Here is a 17,183-nt window from a genome sequence, read left to right as displayed (position 1 = left end):
TCCCCGGGGGGTTCCGGTAACCTCCCGGTACTTCGGAAAATGCCCGAACTCATCCGGAACCATTCCGATGTCCAAATATAGGCTTCCAATATATCGATCTTTATGTCTCGACCATTTCGAGACTCCTTGTCATGTCCGTGATCAAATCCGGGACTCCGAACTACCTTCGGTACATCAAAACACATACACTCGTAATACCGATCGTCACCGAACGTTAAGTGTGCGGACCCTACGGGTTCGAGAACTATGTAGACATGACCGAGACATGTCTCCGGTCAATAACCAATATCGGAACCTGGAGGCTCATATTGGCTCCTACATATTCTACGAAGATCTTTATCGGTCAAACCGCATAACGGTATACGTTGTTCCCTTTGTTATCGGTATGTTACTTGCCCGAGATTCGATCATCGGTATCTCAATACCTAGCTCAATCTCATTACCGGCAAGTCTCTTTACTCGTTCCGTCATGCTACATCCCGTAACTAACTCATTAGCTACATTGCTTGCAAGGCTTATTGTGATGTACATTACCGAGAGGGCCCAGAGATACCTCTCCGACAATCAGAGTGACAAATCCTAATCTTGATCCATGCCAAATCAACAAACACCATCGGAGACACCTGTAGAGCACCTTTATAATCACACAGTTACGTTGTGATGTTTGGTAGCACATAAAGTGTCCCTCCGGTATTCGGGAGTTGCATGATCTCACAGTCATAGGAACATGTATAGTTATGGAGAAAGCAATAGCAACAAACTAAATGATCATCGTGCTAAGATAACGGATGGGTCAAGTCAATCACATCATTCTCTAATGATGTGATCCCGTTAATCAAATGAAAACTCATGTCTATGGTTAGGAAACATAACCATCATTGATTTAACGAGCTAGTCAAGTAGAGGCAAACTAGTGACACTCTGTTTGTCTATGTATTCACACATGTACTAAGTTTCCGATTAATATAATTCTAGCATGAATAATAAGCATTTATCATGATATAAGGAAATATAAATAACAACTTTATTATTGCCTCTAGGGCAAATTTCCTTCACAGACTATGTATTCTGATTCATCTCGCTTTTCTGAGCAACTTTCATGTATAAAACCTTTTCATCCGAGTTATGGATTATTTTCTATGAATTATTAAAGTTTTAGAAATTTCATGAAATTATTATTAATTGTTAAATTCGATAGAAAATGAATAATGCAGGCCCCGACTGTCAACGACCTAACTAATTGAAGAGGGTTAAATTAAATAATTTAGTTAATTAGGCTAATTAAGAAAAGTTAATTAATTATATTACTAATTAATTAATTAATTAATTAATTCTATATTTTTACAATTTTTTGTTTTCATTTTCTAAACAAGGTGGGCCCAGTGGTCAGTGGCCCACTGGGGCCTTAGCGGGCGAAACGGGCAGCGTGCGCCCAAGCGGAGGCCGAGCCCGGGCGGCGACAGGCACGGCAGCCCGGGGCGGGGCCGGTGGCGAGCAGCGGCGCAGGGGTGGGCGTGGTGGTGTGCGGACGCGAGGGGGGAGACGGTAACAACAGCAGTCGCTGCGGGCGCGGCGGGGCGCAGCTGCTGCTGCACTAGCAGCAGGCGGCGAGCGAAGCAGACGCGGGGCCGGGAGGGGTCGTGCGGCGAAGGCAGAGGTGGGGCCGGCGAGCGGGAGCGGCGGGGCCGGCGAGCAGCAACGGCGACGGACAAGCGCGGCAAGCAGCGGGGCGCGGTGATGCAGGGAGGGGTCACCAGGGCGTGGCAGGCGCGGCCGGCAAGGGACGGCGCGACGTGCGGCAGCGTCGGCGCGGGCTGGCGAGCGACCGAACGCGGCTAGGGGCGGATGGCAGCGATTAGTGTAGGCGCGGGCGAGCGCGCACACAGTAGTGGGGCCACGCACAGGCGCGTGGGCAGAGGTGCGCCGGGCGCAGCGGTCGTGGCCAAAGGCCGATGAACGTGGTCAGGGGCGCGACGGGCGCAGCTACAGGCGGTGCACGACGACGGGAGCAGAGGAGAAGGTGGGAAAACGGACGGCGGAGTTCACCGGGCCCTGTAGGTGTGCACAAGTGGGCTCGAGGAGGAGTCGGGGAGGCGTCGGAGCGGCCGGAGACGAGTCAGAAAGGCGGGTCGACGCGAATTGATGATGGTGTTGTCGCGATGCCAAAGACGAGACGGTCGTGGGCGGCGTTGGTGAAGCTCCCCGGCCTCGATCTTGGGGTGGGGTCGATGAAGCGGAGCACGGCGGTCCCCGGGGACCCAACCACGTAGCGTAGGGAGGCCGGTGGCCGCGATGGTGGTGCGGCGATGGCGAGGGATCTGGAGGAGGAAGGGTGTAGCGAGAGGGAGAGAGAGAATGAGGGGGAGCGCGAGGGCAAGTGGGGAGAATGGGTGGAGCAGTGGGAGGAGCCTAAGGGGGCAGGGGTCCTTATCCTCCCTCGTCGACGCCGGCGAGGGGGTTTGGCGGTGACCGCGCCCCTCGGTCGGTAGTACAGGGAGGCGACCGGGGAGGGGGGAAAGGTTTGGGACGGCCAGAGGGTTTAAGGCCCATAGGGAAACATGGGGGAGGGCTCTCTGCTTTTTAGTTTTGTTTTTTATTGGTTTTTATTTTTATAGTTCTGCTTTCTTCTAGTTTCTTTTTATTTTAGGTTTTATAAAACACAAACTTAGTCCCTAAATTAGCTTCAATAGTTAGACCACTGCCACAATTATTTTGGCACCCTAACAAAATAGGTTTGTATTTGTTTATTAATTGAAGACATTTAATAATTGTTTTAGCCATTGTTTTAATTAGTTTAGGGTATTAAGCCACTTTATACAAATGTTGGTCCACCATCATAATTAGTTATAGAATATTTGCAACACATTGAACATTTTATTTTGCATGTTTGAGAAATTTTAACTTTGGGCTTTAATTTGAATTTGAGTTTGAACTAAGATTGGATCAATCAAGGATTAGCAACAGTAATGTGATGACCTGGCATCATTAGCAGGGGATTATTGTAGCTTAATTATCCGGGCGTCACAGATAAGTAGCCAGAGATAAGTCAAGACAGACATACAAGTCTTAGACAAGATCAAAATATATGCTCTTGAGATGAGAGACAGCGAAATAGCGCCCTTGTAATCGAGGTCATCATCATCAATATAATCAAGCGAGATGTAGGCTTTTACCTCATCGCGAGGGGCCGAACCTGGGTAAAACTCGTGCCCCTCGATTCCGACCAACCCCGTTCAAGCTATCACCTAGCAGCGATGGCCTCATGACTAAGTCCTTTTTTCGAGGACATCTGCCGTGACAAAACCACGATAGTTGGCGCCCATTGTGGGGCCTCCATGCATGGTGGTATTGTGTTCTTGAAGGGAGCCTTACTAGGGATCGAGAGGAGCGCAACTGGCCGGATGTGGCAGAGCCAGGTTTGGAAGGATCTACATCAACTCCGAGTTCATTAGTCAACGTTGAAAAAGTTTCAGCGGCAGCATAAATCAGATCAGAGTCGAAAAGTAACCTTGACAACAGGGGAGTACATCAGATGACCCACATCGCAGCTCAGGGACTCTTTTCCCCGTATGGAGTTCTTTGGATTTGAGAGAGGGGAATAGAGAGGGACGAAGTGGACTGACAGTAACCGCGAGTTCCCACCCTCTTGTTTACCATGGTGGTCGCTTCCCCTTCCCTCTCTGTAACAATTTTTTTTAAAACGGCCCCGGAAAACAAGACAAAATAAACAAAAACCCCCGCTGAAACACCAGCCCAGCCCACAAAAAGCAAAAACACTCGGCCCCTCCCCCCGGCATGCGACGACGGCCCGGCGAAAAGAAGGAAGATAGTAAATGGGCTGGTTTGCGCCTTAGACAGGCTGAAACAAGGACAAAACACACTCAGAGCAAATCTACAAGCAAACAAAAATCGAAGAGCTGCCTCGTCGACGGAGACTTCACGAAGTCTCAGTCGACTGAGATTTAGCAGCTCCATAATTTTTTTGTCTCATACCCTTAGCCTAATCGAATTTTACCTACCGGATATGCATGTAGTGGGTACCCATTGCCATCCCCTTAATCCCCCTCACCCTCTTAGCTTACCGCTTACGCGGCCATCCCTCTAAGCACGTTGATCTGCAGCAACGCCAATGACCCCTCCCCCACCCCCTCACCAGCGTCCGTCAACTCGCTTCCTCGTCTCCGCCGGGGATGCCATAGCTCGCTCTCCCTTGCAGCGGGGTTCCCATCCTTGGTGAGTTTCTTGCTCGGCCTCATGGTGGTCGACGCTCATCGGTACGCTCCTTACGTCACCATGCTCCTCACACCTCCCCCACCTTCGGCCTCAGGCAAAGCAAAAAATGATTGGAGCACCAAAAGATTCAGGCACCTGACAATTAACAAACGCGTGAGAATTAACGTAATTTAGCTGTATTGACCCTCTCAAGAGTACAAGTCTTGGAGACAAGAAGCATTCGCTAAAAATAAGGTAGAAGATAGGAGCAAGCAGCGTAATTCAGGGCTGTTCGGATCCTCTCCACGAGCCGGCTTCCCCTAAATCGACCCCGAACGCTCCAGCTTGGAGGAACCAGCTTCGCGGAGACGAGGATCCGGCGGTGCAATTTTCGTGGAGATCAGTGTGTTGTATTGACTCCTCGGAGTACAAGTCTTGGAGACAAGAAGCATCCGCTAAAAATAGGATAGACTATAAGTCCTATACTACTAAACCCCGCTGGCGGCTGGTCCTCGTGGGTGATTGTTCATTGTTTTTTACAAAGAGACATTTTTTTCCCACTAGCATAAAGGGGTCAGTAAGCCATCACTTGATTTCCTTTCTTAAAAACGTGTATCCTTTACCCACTCTAGGTTGGAATAAATGAAACTCAACTAATACCTTGGAGGCACCGCACCTCCGTTGATCTGACGAACCATTCGAGGAAACCGGGAGGAGGAGATGAAGACACGCTTCGTCAACTCTTCTTTCAGTGTCATGGCTGTGCGTCTAGTGGTAGGACCCACTCCCATGATCTTTCGTTCAGCAACAAGTTCCTGGATCATGCGGGACAAATTTTTGTTTTCCGCTCGCGTAGCATATTGCGTGCCCCGACATTAGTATATGTCCGCTAAAGATAAGACATAAGAGGCATCTGTTTTGGACACAAGAAGCATCCGCTAAAAATAATGTAGAAGGTAGATTATAAATTCTATACTACTAACTATATTATAATGCTCGCTCTGTTTCATAATGCAGTGTATATAGACTTTTTGAAAACTCAAACCACACAAACTTTGACCGAAGAAAAATATTTACATCCAGAATGCCAAACATATATCATTTGATTCATTATAAAAAGTTGTTTCATATTATATATTTGATATTGTCGATATAAATAATTTTACCTATAAATTTGATCAAAGTTTGCAAAGTTTGAGTTTTCAAAAAATCTATATGTATTATATTATAAAACACACACACACACACACAGAGAGAGAGAGAGAGAGAGAGAGTAGTATGTATACACGTATTTAGATGCAAATGACCACCCCTCCGGCTGGTCTTCGTGGGTGATTGTTCATTCTTTTTTTACAAAGATACAAATATATCTAGCATAAGGGCCAGCAAGCCATCACCTGCTTTCCTTCCTTAATAAACGAGTATACATTACCCACCCTAGACCAGGGAATAAATTAAGCTCAAATACAAGGAGTCCTAACTACTCCAATTTATACAAGTACCTCCAATCCAGCAGACACCACGATAACACAAGCACATCCCGAGATACACGTAGCTCGGGCCACTGCCGTGAGCTAGGTAACGCACAGAGAGACCGACGGATCCATCTATGGCCGCCGCGACGATGACGGTGGAGGAGGTGAGGGAGGCGCAGCGCGCGATTGGACCGGCGACGGTGCTGGCCATCGGCACGGCGACGCCACCCAACTGCGTGTACCAGGCAGACTATCCGGACTACTACTTCAGGGTCACAAAGAGCGAGCACCTGGTCGGCCTCAAGGCCAAGTTCAAGAGGATGTGTAAGTATCGACAATAACAACATCCTCTCTGCTCCCTGCATTCATATACACACACAGTGGAGGAGCCAGAAAAATCGGATAAAGGGGGCCGAGTATTATTAAACCTTGTTGGGACCGGCCAGTCCATCAAAAAACATCATTTTAGTGAAAATAATACTAATCACTAGTATTACTATTGAGGTAATATCACCGGAAGTCATAGAACTTGCGCTCAATGTTCAGTTTGGTGCTAGAACTTTAAAAATACGGATTTGTGGTCATCTAACTTGACATCGCGTGCAAATACGGTCACAGAATACGCATGCGGACATATTAGGGTGTATGGGCCTACTTGTCGGTGAGTGAGGGCCTTTGGCCAACTGATTTTTGCACAAAACAACCTTACTATTTTTTATTTGCGGGAAAGACCAATCACTGTACAACAGCATATTGATACGAAAATTAACGGAAAGGACCGACCTCTGTACAGCATATAGGTACGATAATTAACTAAAATATCAGCGAGGCGGGACTCGAACACACGACACAAATTAAGGACACAAGATCCTCAAAAAAAATTGAGGACACGAGCCACTCTAGCCAACCAACCAATCCTTGACGTTCATATTTCAAGTATGGATAACAAACTAAGATGTATTTGAACGTGGAGCCTAATGACATTTAATTTTTCGTACCTATGAGCAGTGGGTCCTACCTGTCATTGCACATTGAAAATTAACAGGAAAAAGTGTGGCCCCCAGCTCTCGAACAAACAACCAAAGAGTGGCATACAGGACATTCTAGCCGCTACAACCTACACATATTACATCTTTACGGTGAATAACTAGTCTTAATGTACTAGAAATATGCACATACTACGTAAACAATAATTACAATAATAAAAATAACGTCTAAATATGTGTTATAAATATTGTACATACAAACTATATAACCTACTTTTAAATTTGTTCATGTATTTTAAAAATATTCATATATTTAATTTATGAATTATAAATTTTGTATCCTTTCAAATAAATATTTCCAAAATTAAAATTACAAATATCATTTTAACTTTGCAAACATTTCAATAATTGTACTCGCATTTGTAGAGTTCAACTTTTGCGTAACTTAAAATGTAAACATTGATATGAATATTCAATCATGTATAATATTGAAATTATATAATTTTTCGAATATAAGTCATGAGTAAAGTTTATACACAAGTGAATAATTTCGAAAATTTAGTAAATGTTTGAACTCATCATTTTGCATGATTTAAATATAAGCCTCGAGTGTGTTATTTTTCTTGGATTCATTAAACATATTTATTTAATAAAAAATTCAATGTCAGTTTAACTAAATATTTTTTATATAAATATGCATGTGTATATTTAAATGTTTTTATTTACTAATAATGATCGCTTGTATGTATAATATTCTTGGAACATAAATTTGTTAATTATGTTTTACAAATATCTTTAAAAAAATTGCAAGTGCAAAATGGGCCGCAGTATCCGCAGAAATAAGCCGGCAATGGCAACCCCCTTCCGAAAGACTCTGTTTTACAGCTATGTCAAACCGTCTTGATGTGCAATTAGCTAATTAGTATCACTTCCATTGTTTTACTGCTCCACTTGTAAGTACTATGTTGATGGCATTATATTTTATCTTAATGTGTCAACCTACCGAATATGACTTCTGGTCCTGCTTAACAGAATCAACTGTAGCAGTACGTGCCTCTACATATTTTAGGTTAAAAAAAAGGACCGGTAAAATAGCTTAAATGGGCTGCATATGTACACCAATTCCTCATAGATGCGGAAAAAAAAATGTCATTTAAGTTCCACGTTCAATAAATCTAAGTTTGCTATCCATACATGAGATGCGAACGTGAAGGGTGGGTTGGCTGGAGTGGCTTGTGTCGTAAACATTGACCGCAAGTTAAGTATCTGCTCACCCATTTTTTGTGTTAATTTTTGTACCTATATGCAGCACAACAGTCAGCTTTTTCCACAAATAAAAAAAATGTGAGGATGTTTTGTGCAAAAGTTAGTCAGACGAGCAACATCACTCATTGACAGATGGGGTCATACACCATGATACGTCCGCATGCGTATTTTGTGACCATGTTTGCATGGGATGTCAAGTTAGGTGATTAAAAATCCGTATTTTTAAAGTTCTAGCACCAAACTGAACATTGAGTGCAAGTTCTATGACTTCCGATAATATTACCTCATTACTATTCATACTAGGCCTAAATAAAAGATGTTAGGGGGGACCAAGGCCCTGGCTGGCACCCCTGTCTCCGCCGCATATACATGCATTGTCCACCGTATATGCGAACTGGGTTCGTAGCCGGTGGGTGATCCAGGGAACTAGTTGTGATTTTGTTACCTATAAAAGCATCTTCAATAGATGATGTATATGCAAAAATAACTAATTTATACATTTATGAGGCTCAAAAACACATATTCAATGCATTTTTTATTTCTTTTTTGGCCTTCAAAAAATGTAAAATACAACACATCGCGATGTAAATTTACATCACCAACCGATGTAAATCCAGATGCAAAACGGCCAGCCACGCACCAACCCGACAGCTACCATGAAAGTTCCCAACTGCCCGATCCCCATTCCGCCGCCCGCCGCTGCCGACCGACTCCGGCCAGCTCGGGCACCCCCCACCCCCCCCCCCCCCCCCCCCCCCCCCCCCCCCCCGCCCCCCCCCCCCCCCCCCCGCCGCCGCCAGCTCCGATGCCTCCCCTACCCATTCCAGTTCACCGCCGACCATCCCCACCGCCCGAATCCGGCCATCTGCCGTGCTGTGAGTAGAGCAGGCTCACAACTGCTCGAGGGGGCGTCGAGGAGTGTCGTTGCTGCTTGAGGCTGGTCGCCATGGCGCCATGGCCCGAGCTCGGCTCACAGGGCTCTATTGCCGCTCGGATTTGCCGCTGGTCGTGGCTGACGGCGACGTTCTGCAACCCGCGCTCCCAGATGGAGGTCGGCCGGGCTGCCGCTGTTGTGGCCCGGCCCCGCCAGCTCCAGCGCCTCCATGTGCCTCTGTCGCGCGCGCGGCCGCCAGCCGTTTTACATCTTCAAATTTACAACATCTGTTGGAGTTGGATTTTATATCACCAAATATACATTATCTGTTGGAGTTGCCTCTTTTTTGAAAATGTAACATGCATTTTTTGATGATGTAAATTTTACATCTCCTAGTTATACATCTCCAGATTTGCATCATCTATTGGATATGCTCTAATGTTCTCTATACTGCTATGATTGATTATGATTAGATCAAAAGTTTCTCCCGCAAAAAAAGCAGCCTATGTACTTTTGTGGAAACTTATATACACATACAACATATGCAATGCGAGACTTGAAATAACATTTATAAACTTTATTGTTGTTGTTGTTGTTGTTGTTGTTGTTTTACAAGTATTTTTGTAAACTTAACACAACCAAAAAGTTTAAAAGATCAATGGCCTTTTTTGTTTAGAATAGAAATCCCTTAATTTATGTTTCGACATTCACTATCGAGTGGACGTCCGTGCCCCGTTCCTCTTTCCTGTGAACAGCACAAAGAGGTGAATCTTGGGCGTCTTCGTCTTCCTCCCACGCTCACCGACAAGCCATGGTTTTCCTCTCCCTCCGCTGGTCGCTCCGCTGGCGGGAGGGTGGGGGAACCCCGCATCTCTGCCTAGGTAGGGTTTTGCTGGCGGCGCTTTGGAGGAGGAGGTGCTACCGGAGCGAAGTGTGGTGTCACAGGTCCTTCACCTCTGTGTCGTCGTCCTCTGGGGCGTCGTCGCAGTCCTGGCGACTTTTGGTGCTCGGGGCTCTTCTTCGAGCTTTCGTTCCCTGCAGGTGGTCGGTGAGGCGATGCTGTCGTCTGCACGCGCTGGGGATCTGGTTCTCCGACCCTGTCTTCATTTTGCCGTCGCCTCCTCCAGCGGTGCTGCAGGATAGTGGGTTGGTGTGTAGGAGGTACACGCGCCAGTTCTTCCTCTCTCTTGCTCGCCGGCGAGGGAGACGATGTCTGGGCTTCGGTATTTCTTCGTCTCAGTGCTTCTTCACCGTGCGGGCATGCCATACCCGAGGTTGATGACTTCCCATCTGCGACAAGACCGACCGCTGAGTCCAAGGTATCGTCGGTTCCGTGAGGGAGCGGGGGTGCGGGTGCAGCGGCGCATCCTCAACCCGCGTCGGAGTGTGCAGTGTGGCGGGCCTCCAGAGACATGTTTGTAATTTTCATCTTTTCTAGGGAGCACTGTAACACTGAAGCCTGCTAATAGATCTGGGGTGTTTTCCACAAAAGAAGTCACACCAATAAGTTGTTGAAAAAAAATCTAAGAACATTACCCCTTCCGAAATTTGAACTAAAACCATGACACTTATTTTGGATCCAAAGGGGTACTAAATATGAATTAGTGTAAGATCTACTTTATGCATGCCCAGAAAATTTTGACAAAAAGAACGAGCATTTGCCTTTCTGTTATGAATTGTAGACATTATTCTGTTTGCATATGCAGGTGACAAGTCACACATCCGGAAGAGATACATGCACCTGACGGAGGAGATGCTTGAGGAGAACCCCAGCATGTGCACGTTCATGGCGCCGTCGTTGAGCGCACGTCGGGCCATCGCTGTCCCCCTGGTCCCAAAGCTCGGAAAGGAGGCCGCGGAGAAGGCGATCAGGGAATGGGGGCAGCCTCTGTCCAGCATCACCCACCTCATCTTCTGCAGCACCTCCGGAGTGGACTTGCCAGGCGCCGACTTCCACCTGACAAAGATGCTCGGCCTGCGTCCGTCAGCGAAGCGTTTCATGATGTACCAGCAGGGCTGCTTCACCGGCGGCATGGTGCTCCGTCTGGCCAAGGACCTGGCCGAGAACAACCGCGGAGCACGCGTGCTGGTGGTCTGCTCGGAGAACACGGTCATGACTTTCCATGGCCCCGACGAGTCCCACCTCGACTCGCTGGTAGGCCAGGTGCTCTTCGGCGATGGCGCGGCGGCCGTGATCATCGGGGCGGACCCCGACGGGTCCACGGAGCGGCCGCTGTTCCAGCTTGTATCGGCCAGCCAGACCATCCTGCCGGAATCGGAGGGAGCCATTGGCGGGCAGCTACTGGAGGCGGGCCTCACCTTCCACCTCCGCAAGAATGTTCCCATACTCATCTCCAAGAACATCGAGCGCGCGCTGGAGGAGGCCTTCAAGCCACTGGGCATCCACGACTGGAACTCCATCTTCTGGGTGACGCACCCCGGCGGGCCGGCCATCCTCAGCATGATCGAGGCTAAAGTCAAGCTTAACAAGGAGCGGATGCGCGCCACCCGGCACGTCCTGTCCGAGTACGGCAACATGTCCAGCGCGTGTCTGTTCTTCATCCTGGACGAGATGCGCAGACGCTCCTCCGAGGACGGACACGCCACCACCGGCGAGGGCATGGACTGGGGTGTCCTATTCGGCTTCGGCCCCGGCCTCACCGTCGAGACCATCGTCCTCCACAGTGTCCCCATCGCCTCCCCGTGAGGCCAGTAAGGCCTCTACGTTTTCCCCTTACCCGTCAATCAATCAAGACATCTGTTCCGTTGCTGAGGGTGTTCATGATTGCCCGACGCTATTTGTTCTCAAACCTCTCTGTTGCTCACGGTTATGGCTGTGGTTTAGTTTCTGAGACGTACTCAGTTTCAAAACTGTTGGCTGCTGGCCCCTGATGTGGCCTTTGTTTTTAGTTTCTGCTTTTTTTATTTCAAAAAAACTGAACTATGTATCCTGTCTCGGGACCGTTTCTGTGGCCTCATGTGATTCAATTTTATTCCGAGAAGAACACTACTATGGCAATTTAACACACTTACAATCAAAATTGCTCACATATGAATGCCATTATGGCTAGCTTTATTAATTAAGGATAGTTACATTGACCACAAGGATTTGCATGATAAGATCACAGAGTTCATCGACCTAAATAAAATAATGTTTTACTAGCTCATTGTTGAGGCAAGACGATCTATGGAACCAGCAAGGCCCCTTGTGGTCCGGCTGTGGGATCAACGCACACAAAGAGCAGAATCAACAGCTCACACGGTATGCTCTGCACTTCGGTTTATCAGATATTTAGTAGCCAACTACTTAGTTTTAAAGTTCAAGCTGCTGAAAATTTCTCGGGAGAACTTTTTTTGTTTGAAAAAAAAATCTTGGGAGGACATACTCGATGATAATATGTTTGTCCAAATGTTTTAGGGATCTTCAAGGCTCAAATTTTGCATTGGTGGGCCATATGGTCTTGTCGAACAGGTCCGAGAGCGGGCGGATGCAACAATTAGGCTATTCTCACTGGTTTTGAACCACCAAGTCGCTTTAATAGTTCTAATGGAGCAGCTCTACAGGTGAACAATAAGCCTATCTAGTGCAGTGATGCTATTTTTACATTTGAACATACTTACGTAATTTTCAGTGGAGCAACTTGCCAACTCCATTGTTTGCAATTTTTAGTTGGTGGCTTACCAAGCTGACTGCTTGGTTTGCCAACTCTATTGTGATGTAACATGTATAACCAACTCATCGAATGGTGTAACACAAGTAAGAGCATCTCCAATAGCCGCGCTGAAAAATCAGCGTTTTTTGCGCGCGCTACTGGTCCGGGCGCTCCAGCGGAGGTGCAAAAATCGCGCGCGCGGAATATCTAGTTCAGCGCGCGGGCCGAAACGCCATCGCGCGTCGCTTATTTGCTGTGTCTGCTCCCACGCGCTGGACTCTCGAGCGCTCGCTCGTAACTCCACCCACCCCATCCATCCGCGGCGCCGCCCTGCGACCGTTCCGACGTTTCCCCGGCCTATCCCCGCGCTGCGGCGGCTTCCTCCGCCTCCCTCTAGTCACTGCCGCCCCTCGCGCGCGGCGGTTCTCCGACGAACAGCGTGCGGCCGCTCGCTACCGCTCGGCGCCCACAAGGTGTTCGACAAAACGCCCGCAAAGTATGTATTGCTCAAACTTCATGAATTTGGTGCATGTTGATTGTAGTTTTTATAGCCTAGTATTCAACACTGTAGATGATTTCATCGTATGATTCTTCCGAAGAAGAATTTGATATGGAAGAGGAGGAGGATCTTGCAATGATCCTAGCAATGCACATCAATAAAAAACCGAAGTATGGTGGTTCGGCTATGGGTCGGCAGAAAATTTGGAGGGATAGGATCGATGCCACAACAGATTGATCGGGCATTATTTTGTGGAGAATCCCACATACCCGGAGTCTTACTTTCGTCGCCGGTTTAGAATGAGCACCGAGTTGTTCAGGCGCATTGCAGAGAAACTAGTGAGCCATGACCGGTTTTTTCGGCAAAGGAGGAATGCCGCCGGAGAGCTCGGGCATAGCACCTTTCAGAAGGTGACAGCCGCTTTGCGTATGTTGGCATACGGTATCCCGACTGATCTAGTTGATGATCACTTGGCTATGGGTGAGAGCCAAGCTATCATGTGTGTCAAGCGCTTCGCAGTCGAAATTGTCCAAGTGTTTGGCCAGGAGTATTTGAGATCTCCCAATGCTGAAGACGCTGCAAGGCTATTGGAAATGAACAAAGCTCGTGGCTTCCTAGGTATGCTTGGCTCAATAGATTGCATGCATTGGAGTTGGAAGAATTGTCCAAAGGCATGACATGGTCAATTCCACGGCCAAAAAAAGGGTTCCACTATAATCCTTGAAGCGGTGGCCGATCAAGAGACTTGGATTTGGCATGCATTCTTTGGAATGCATGGATCTTTGAATGACATCAATGTTGTCAACCAGTCACCACTTATGAATAAGATTGCAAATGGTGATTTGCCACCGGTGCAGTTTGTAGCAAATGGTCGTACATACAACTATGGCTATTATCTTGCGGATGTCATCTACTCAAAGTGGCAAACATTTGTGAAGCCGTTGAAAAAACCGGAAGGTAAGAAAAATCTTGATTTCCACAATGCTCAAGCGGCGGCTAGAAAAGATGTGGAGAGAGCTTTTGGGATTTTGCAGGCCCAATTTGCTATTGTGAGAGGACCGGCTAGATTTTGGGATCAAAAAATGCTTTGGTACATCATGCACGCTTGTGTGATCATGCACAACATGATCATCGAGAATGAGCATGACCAAGATGTAGACTACTCTCAGTATGAGCTCCTGGGGCATCCCATGCGAGTACGACGGAGGGCTGAAAGGGTGACCTGTTTTGTTGCCTCATATCATGCCATTCGACGTCCCGAAGTGCATGATGATCTTCAGAAGAATCTCATCGAGGAGTGATGGGCATGGAATGGACGACAAAGAGCATCATGATTTGTGCGTTTGATATTGTATTGTTGAACTATTTGTTGTGTTATTGCACTATTTGTTGTATTGAACGATAAACTGTTTGTTTGAGTTGTAATAACGAAATTGAACTATTTATTGTTGATTTATTTTGTTTGTGTTTGATTTTTTACTTGTGTTTGGAATGCATATATTGTTTGTGCGAGAATCGCGCGCGCTGTATTTTTGCGCGCTGCTGGAGTCAGCACTACCCGCCACGCCAAACCAGGCGATGGGCGCGCGTCAAAGTAGTTTTTAGCGCGCGGCGCATTCGGCGGCTGTTGGAGATGCTCTAATAGGTTAGTCCCAAAAATAATATAAAAGAGCATATTAAAGCCCATTAAACATCCAAAATAGATAATATAATAGCATGGCATAATCGAAAATTATAGATACGTTGGAGACGTATCAAGCATCCCCAAACTTAATTCCTGCTCGTCCTCGAGTAGATAAATGATAAAAACGGAATTTTTAATGTGGAATGCTACCTAGCATAATTTTCAATGTAATTTTCTTTATTATAGCATGAATATTCAGATCCGAAAGATTCAAGACAAAATTTTAATATTGTCATAAAATAATAATACTTCAAGCATACTAACCAAACAATTATGTCTTCTCAAAATAACATAGTCAAAAAAGTTTATCCCTACAAAATCATATGGTTTGACTATGCTTTATTTTCGTCACACAAAATTCTTCAATCATGCACAACCCCGATGACAAGCCAAGCAATTGTTCCATACTTGAATATTCTCAAACTTTTTTAATTTTCACGCAATATATGAACGCGGGCTATGGACATAGCACTATAGGTGAAATAGAATGATGGTTGTGGAAAATTGATAGTAACATCATGGCCATAAGAGACTTGAGTTGCAATAGCATCATCTGGTACTCTTTGCACACGCGACCACCCAATGGTGCCACCCGGTCCTCTGTAGGAGAATTATTTTTCTGGTTCTTCTGTCGTTTTTTGTTAGACAGGCCTAGTATTGTTTTCCCCCTCGTTTCCACTTGTTCATTTGGTCATCCTGATATTTTCCCTCTCCAATTAATACAAGATGGCAAGCATTTGGATGCGTGTTGGAGGAAACAATTTATGTACATTGTGTTCCTTGATTGATGATTATCATCTTTTATAGCAGCACCATGGGCACAATGTATCCCCTATTCCCCTGTAGTTCGTTCACTGATTAATGAAACAAAATAGAAAGCCATTTGATCAGGTGGTGCTGCACATGGACGAACAATGCAACTAAGAACGATGCAAAAGGGTAAATTCATCGAGGATCGATTTTGATCAGCACAAGTGATTGTTTTTGCATGCCTCTGCTCAGAGAAACATCAACCGATTAACAAGCCAACACACATACCTCCTCCTCCTATCTGCTTTCTGAAGGCCTGGTTACATAGATTGCTAGTACAGATTGGACGTGATCCAGACCTCCGTAGGGGATTCAGATCCTCTGACTTAGGAAGAGAAGTCAGGGGAAGCTACAGTAGCCTGACTTCTCTTCTCTAGATTTTCATAAGCTGCAATTTAACACAACGATTATGTCCACAGTAATCGGTGCATCTACAGTGATTCCTGGGCAGTGTCGGATCTCTAACTTGCCTTCCATATTTTACACAAAGAGGCCACTGTAGCTCCCTGACTTCCCTCTTGCATGTCAGAGGATCCCTCTCCCTCCGTAGGGCAGTCCATCAGCCGCGCGGACTCCGGCAGCACGCCAGGGAACACGCGCTCGAACGTCCTCGTCCTCGTCTTGAGGTCATAGGCCCTAGCGCCTGCCCAGTCACCCACCCGCTCGAGCATCTCGGGAGTGTACTGCCTCATCCAAGGCGCGGAGAAGTAGAGCATGCCAGGCCTCACGCCGGGGAAGCTCCTCGCCGGTAAAAATGCCGACCGGTTCAGCCCGAGGAACAGCGCATGCTCCTGCATCGACCCCCGCTCCCCGGCTCCTCCTCCGGTATCAGCGCCGCCGCTGCCGTCGTCGTCGTCCACCACGCGGAACGTGAACCAGATCCCGTCCGGGACCGCCGCGCGTGCGGGCTCCCACACCGCGCTGACCTGCCACAGCCCGCCACCCGGCGCGGCCACCAGGTGCCTGGTGAGCACGGCGTCGCGCGGGCAGTATAGCACCACTGCCTTCCTCGACGGCGTTCTGGCGCCGTCGAGGTCCCATCGCTCCACGCCCCCCTTGTAGGTCACGGCGTAGATCCTCCCATTGTGGTACGCGCACTCGGCGTAGATACTCCCGTTCCCGTTGTGCCGATCTTGGCCCCAGTACTGATTGGAAACTAGCACCCGCCATCTGGCATCTCCGGCCCTAGCGTAGGAGATCCACTCGCCGCCGTAGTGGACGACCGTGACGACGCAGTCGCCGACGCCGCCGCGGGACGGGTTGCCGGACAGCACCGCCTTCCGGTAGAAGAAGGTCGCCAGATGATGCGCGTCGTAGGTAACTTCTGGGTTGTGCTGGTATAGGGGTTTGAGACGGTAACGTGCGATTTTCCCCTGATCGTCGTAGTCGGCCTCTGTTAGGGCAAATAAGCCGCGGCGGCGAGCTCACCGCGTCGAGCTCACAGGGATGCAAGAGGGTTTATACTAGTTTGGCCCCTTCGATGAAGGTAAAAGCCTACGTCTAGTTGTGATGGAATTGATGGGGTTTCGATGACTAGGGAGCAAAACAAGCTTCGCCTAAGTCTCGAGTTGTTGTCTATCCTCCTAAACTGCCGCCGGGTCGTCCCCTTATATACACGGGTGACGCCCGTCGGTTCACAGAGTCCTAACACCGGTTCATATTCGTATCCGGGTTGGTCTCTCCTTATTCCTATCTTACAATACAAGTTTATATACAGATGTTGG

General features: G+C 47.5%; 1 protein-coding gene across 1 annotated transcript; it reads left to right on the top strand.

Moving 5' to 3' along the window:
• Positions 1-5,836: 5,836 nt before the first annotated feature.
• On the top strand, positions 5,837-11,768 carry LOC125537724 (chalcone synthase 2-like). Its single transcript, XM_048701043.1, has 2 exons — positions 5,837-6,011; positions 10,520-11,768. Exons 1-2 carry the CDS (start codon positions 5,837-5,839, stop codon positions 11,518-11,520), a joined length of 1,176 nt encoding a protein of 391 aa, XP_048557000.1. The 3' UTR covers positions 11,521-11,768.
• Positions 11,769-17,183: the final 5,415 nt, after the last annotated feature.

Source organism: Triticum urartu, chromosome 2 (genome assembly GCF_003073215.2).
Source record: "Triticum urartu cultivar G1812 chromosome 2, Tu2.1, whole genome shotgun sequence".
NCBI classification, from domain to species: Eukaryota; Viridiplantae; Streptophyta; class Magnoliopsida; order Poales; family Poaceae; genus Triticum; species Triticum urartu.
This window is presented reverse-complemented; position numbering and strand designations above follow the sequence as displayed.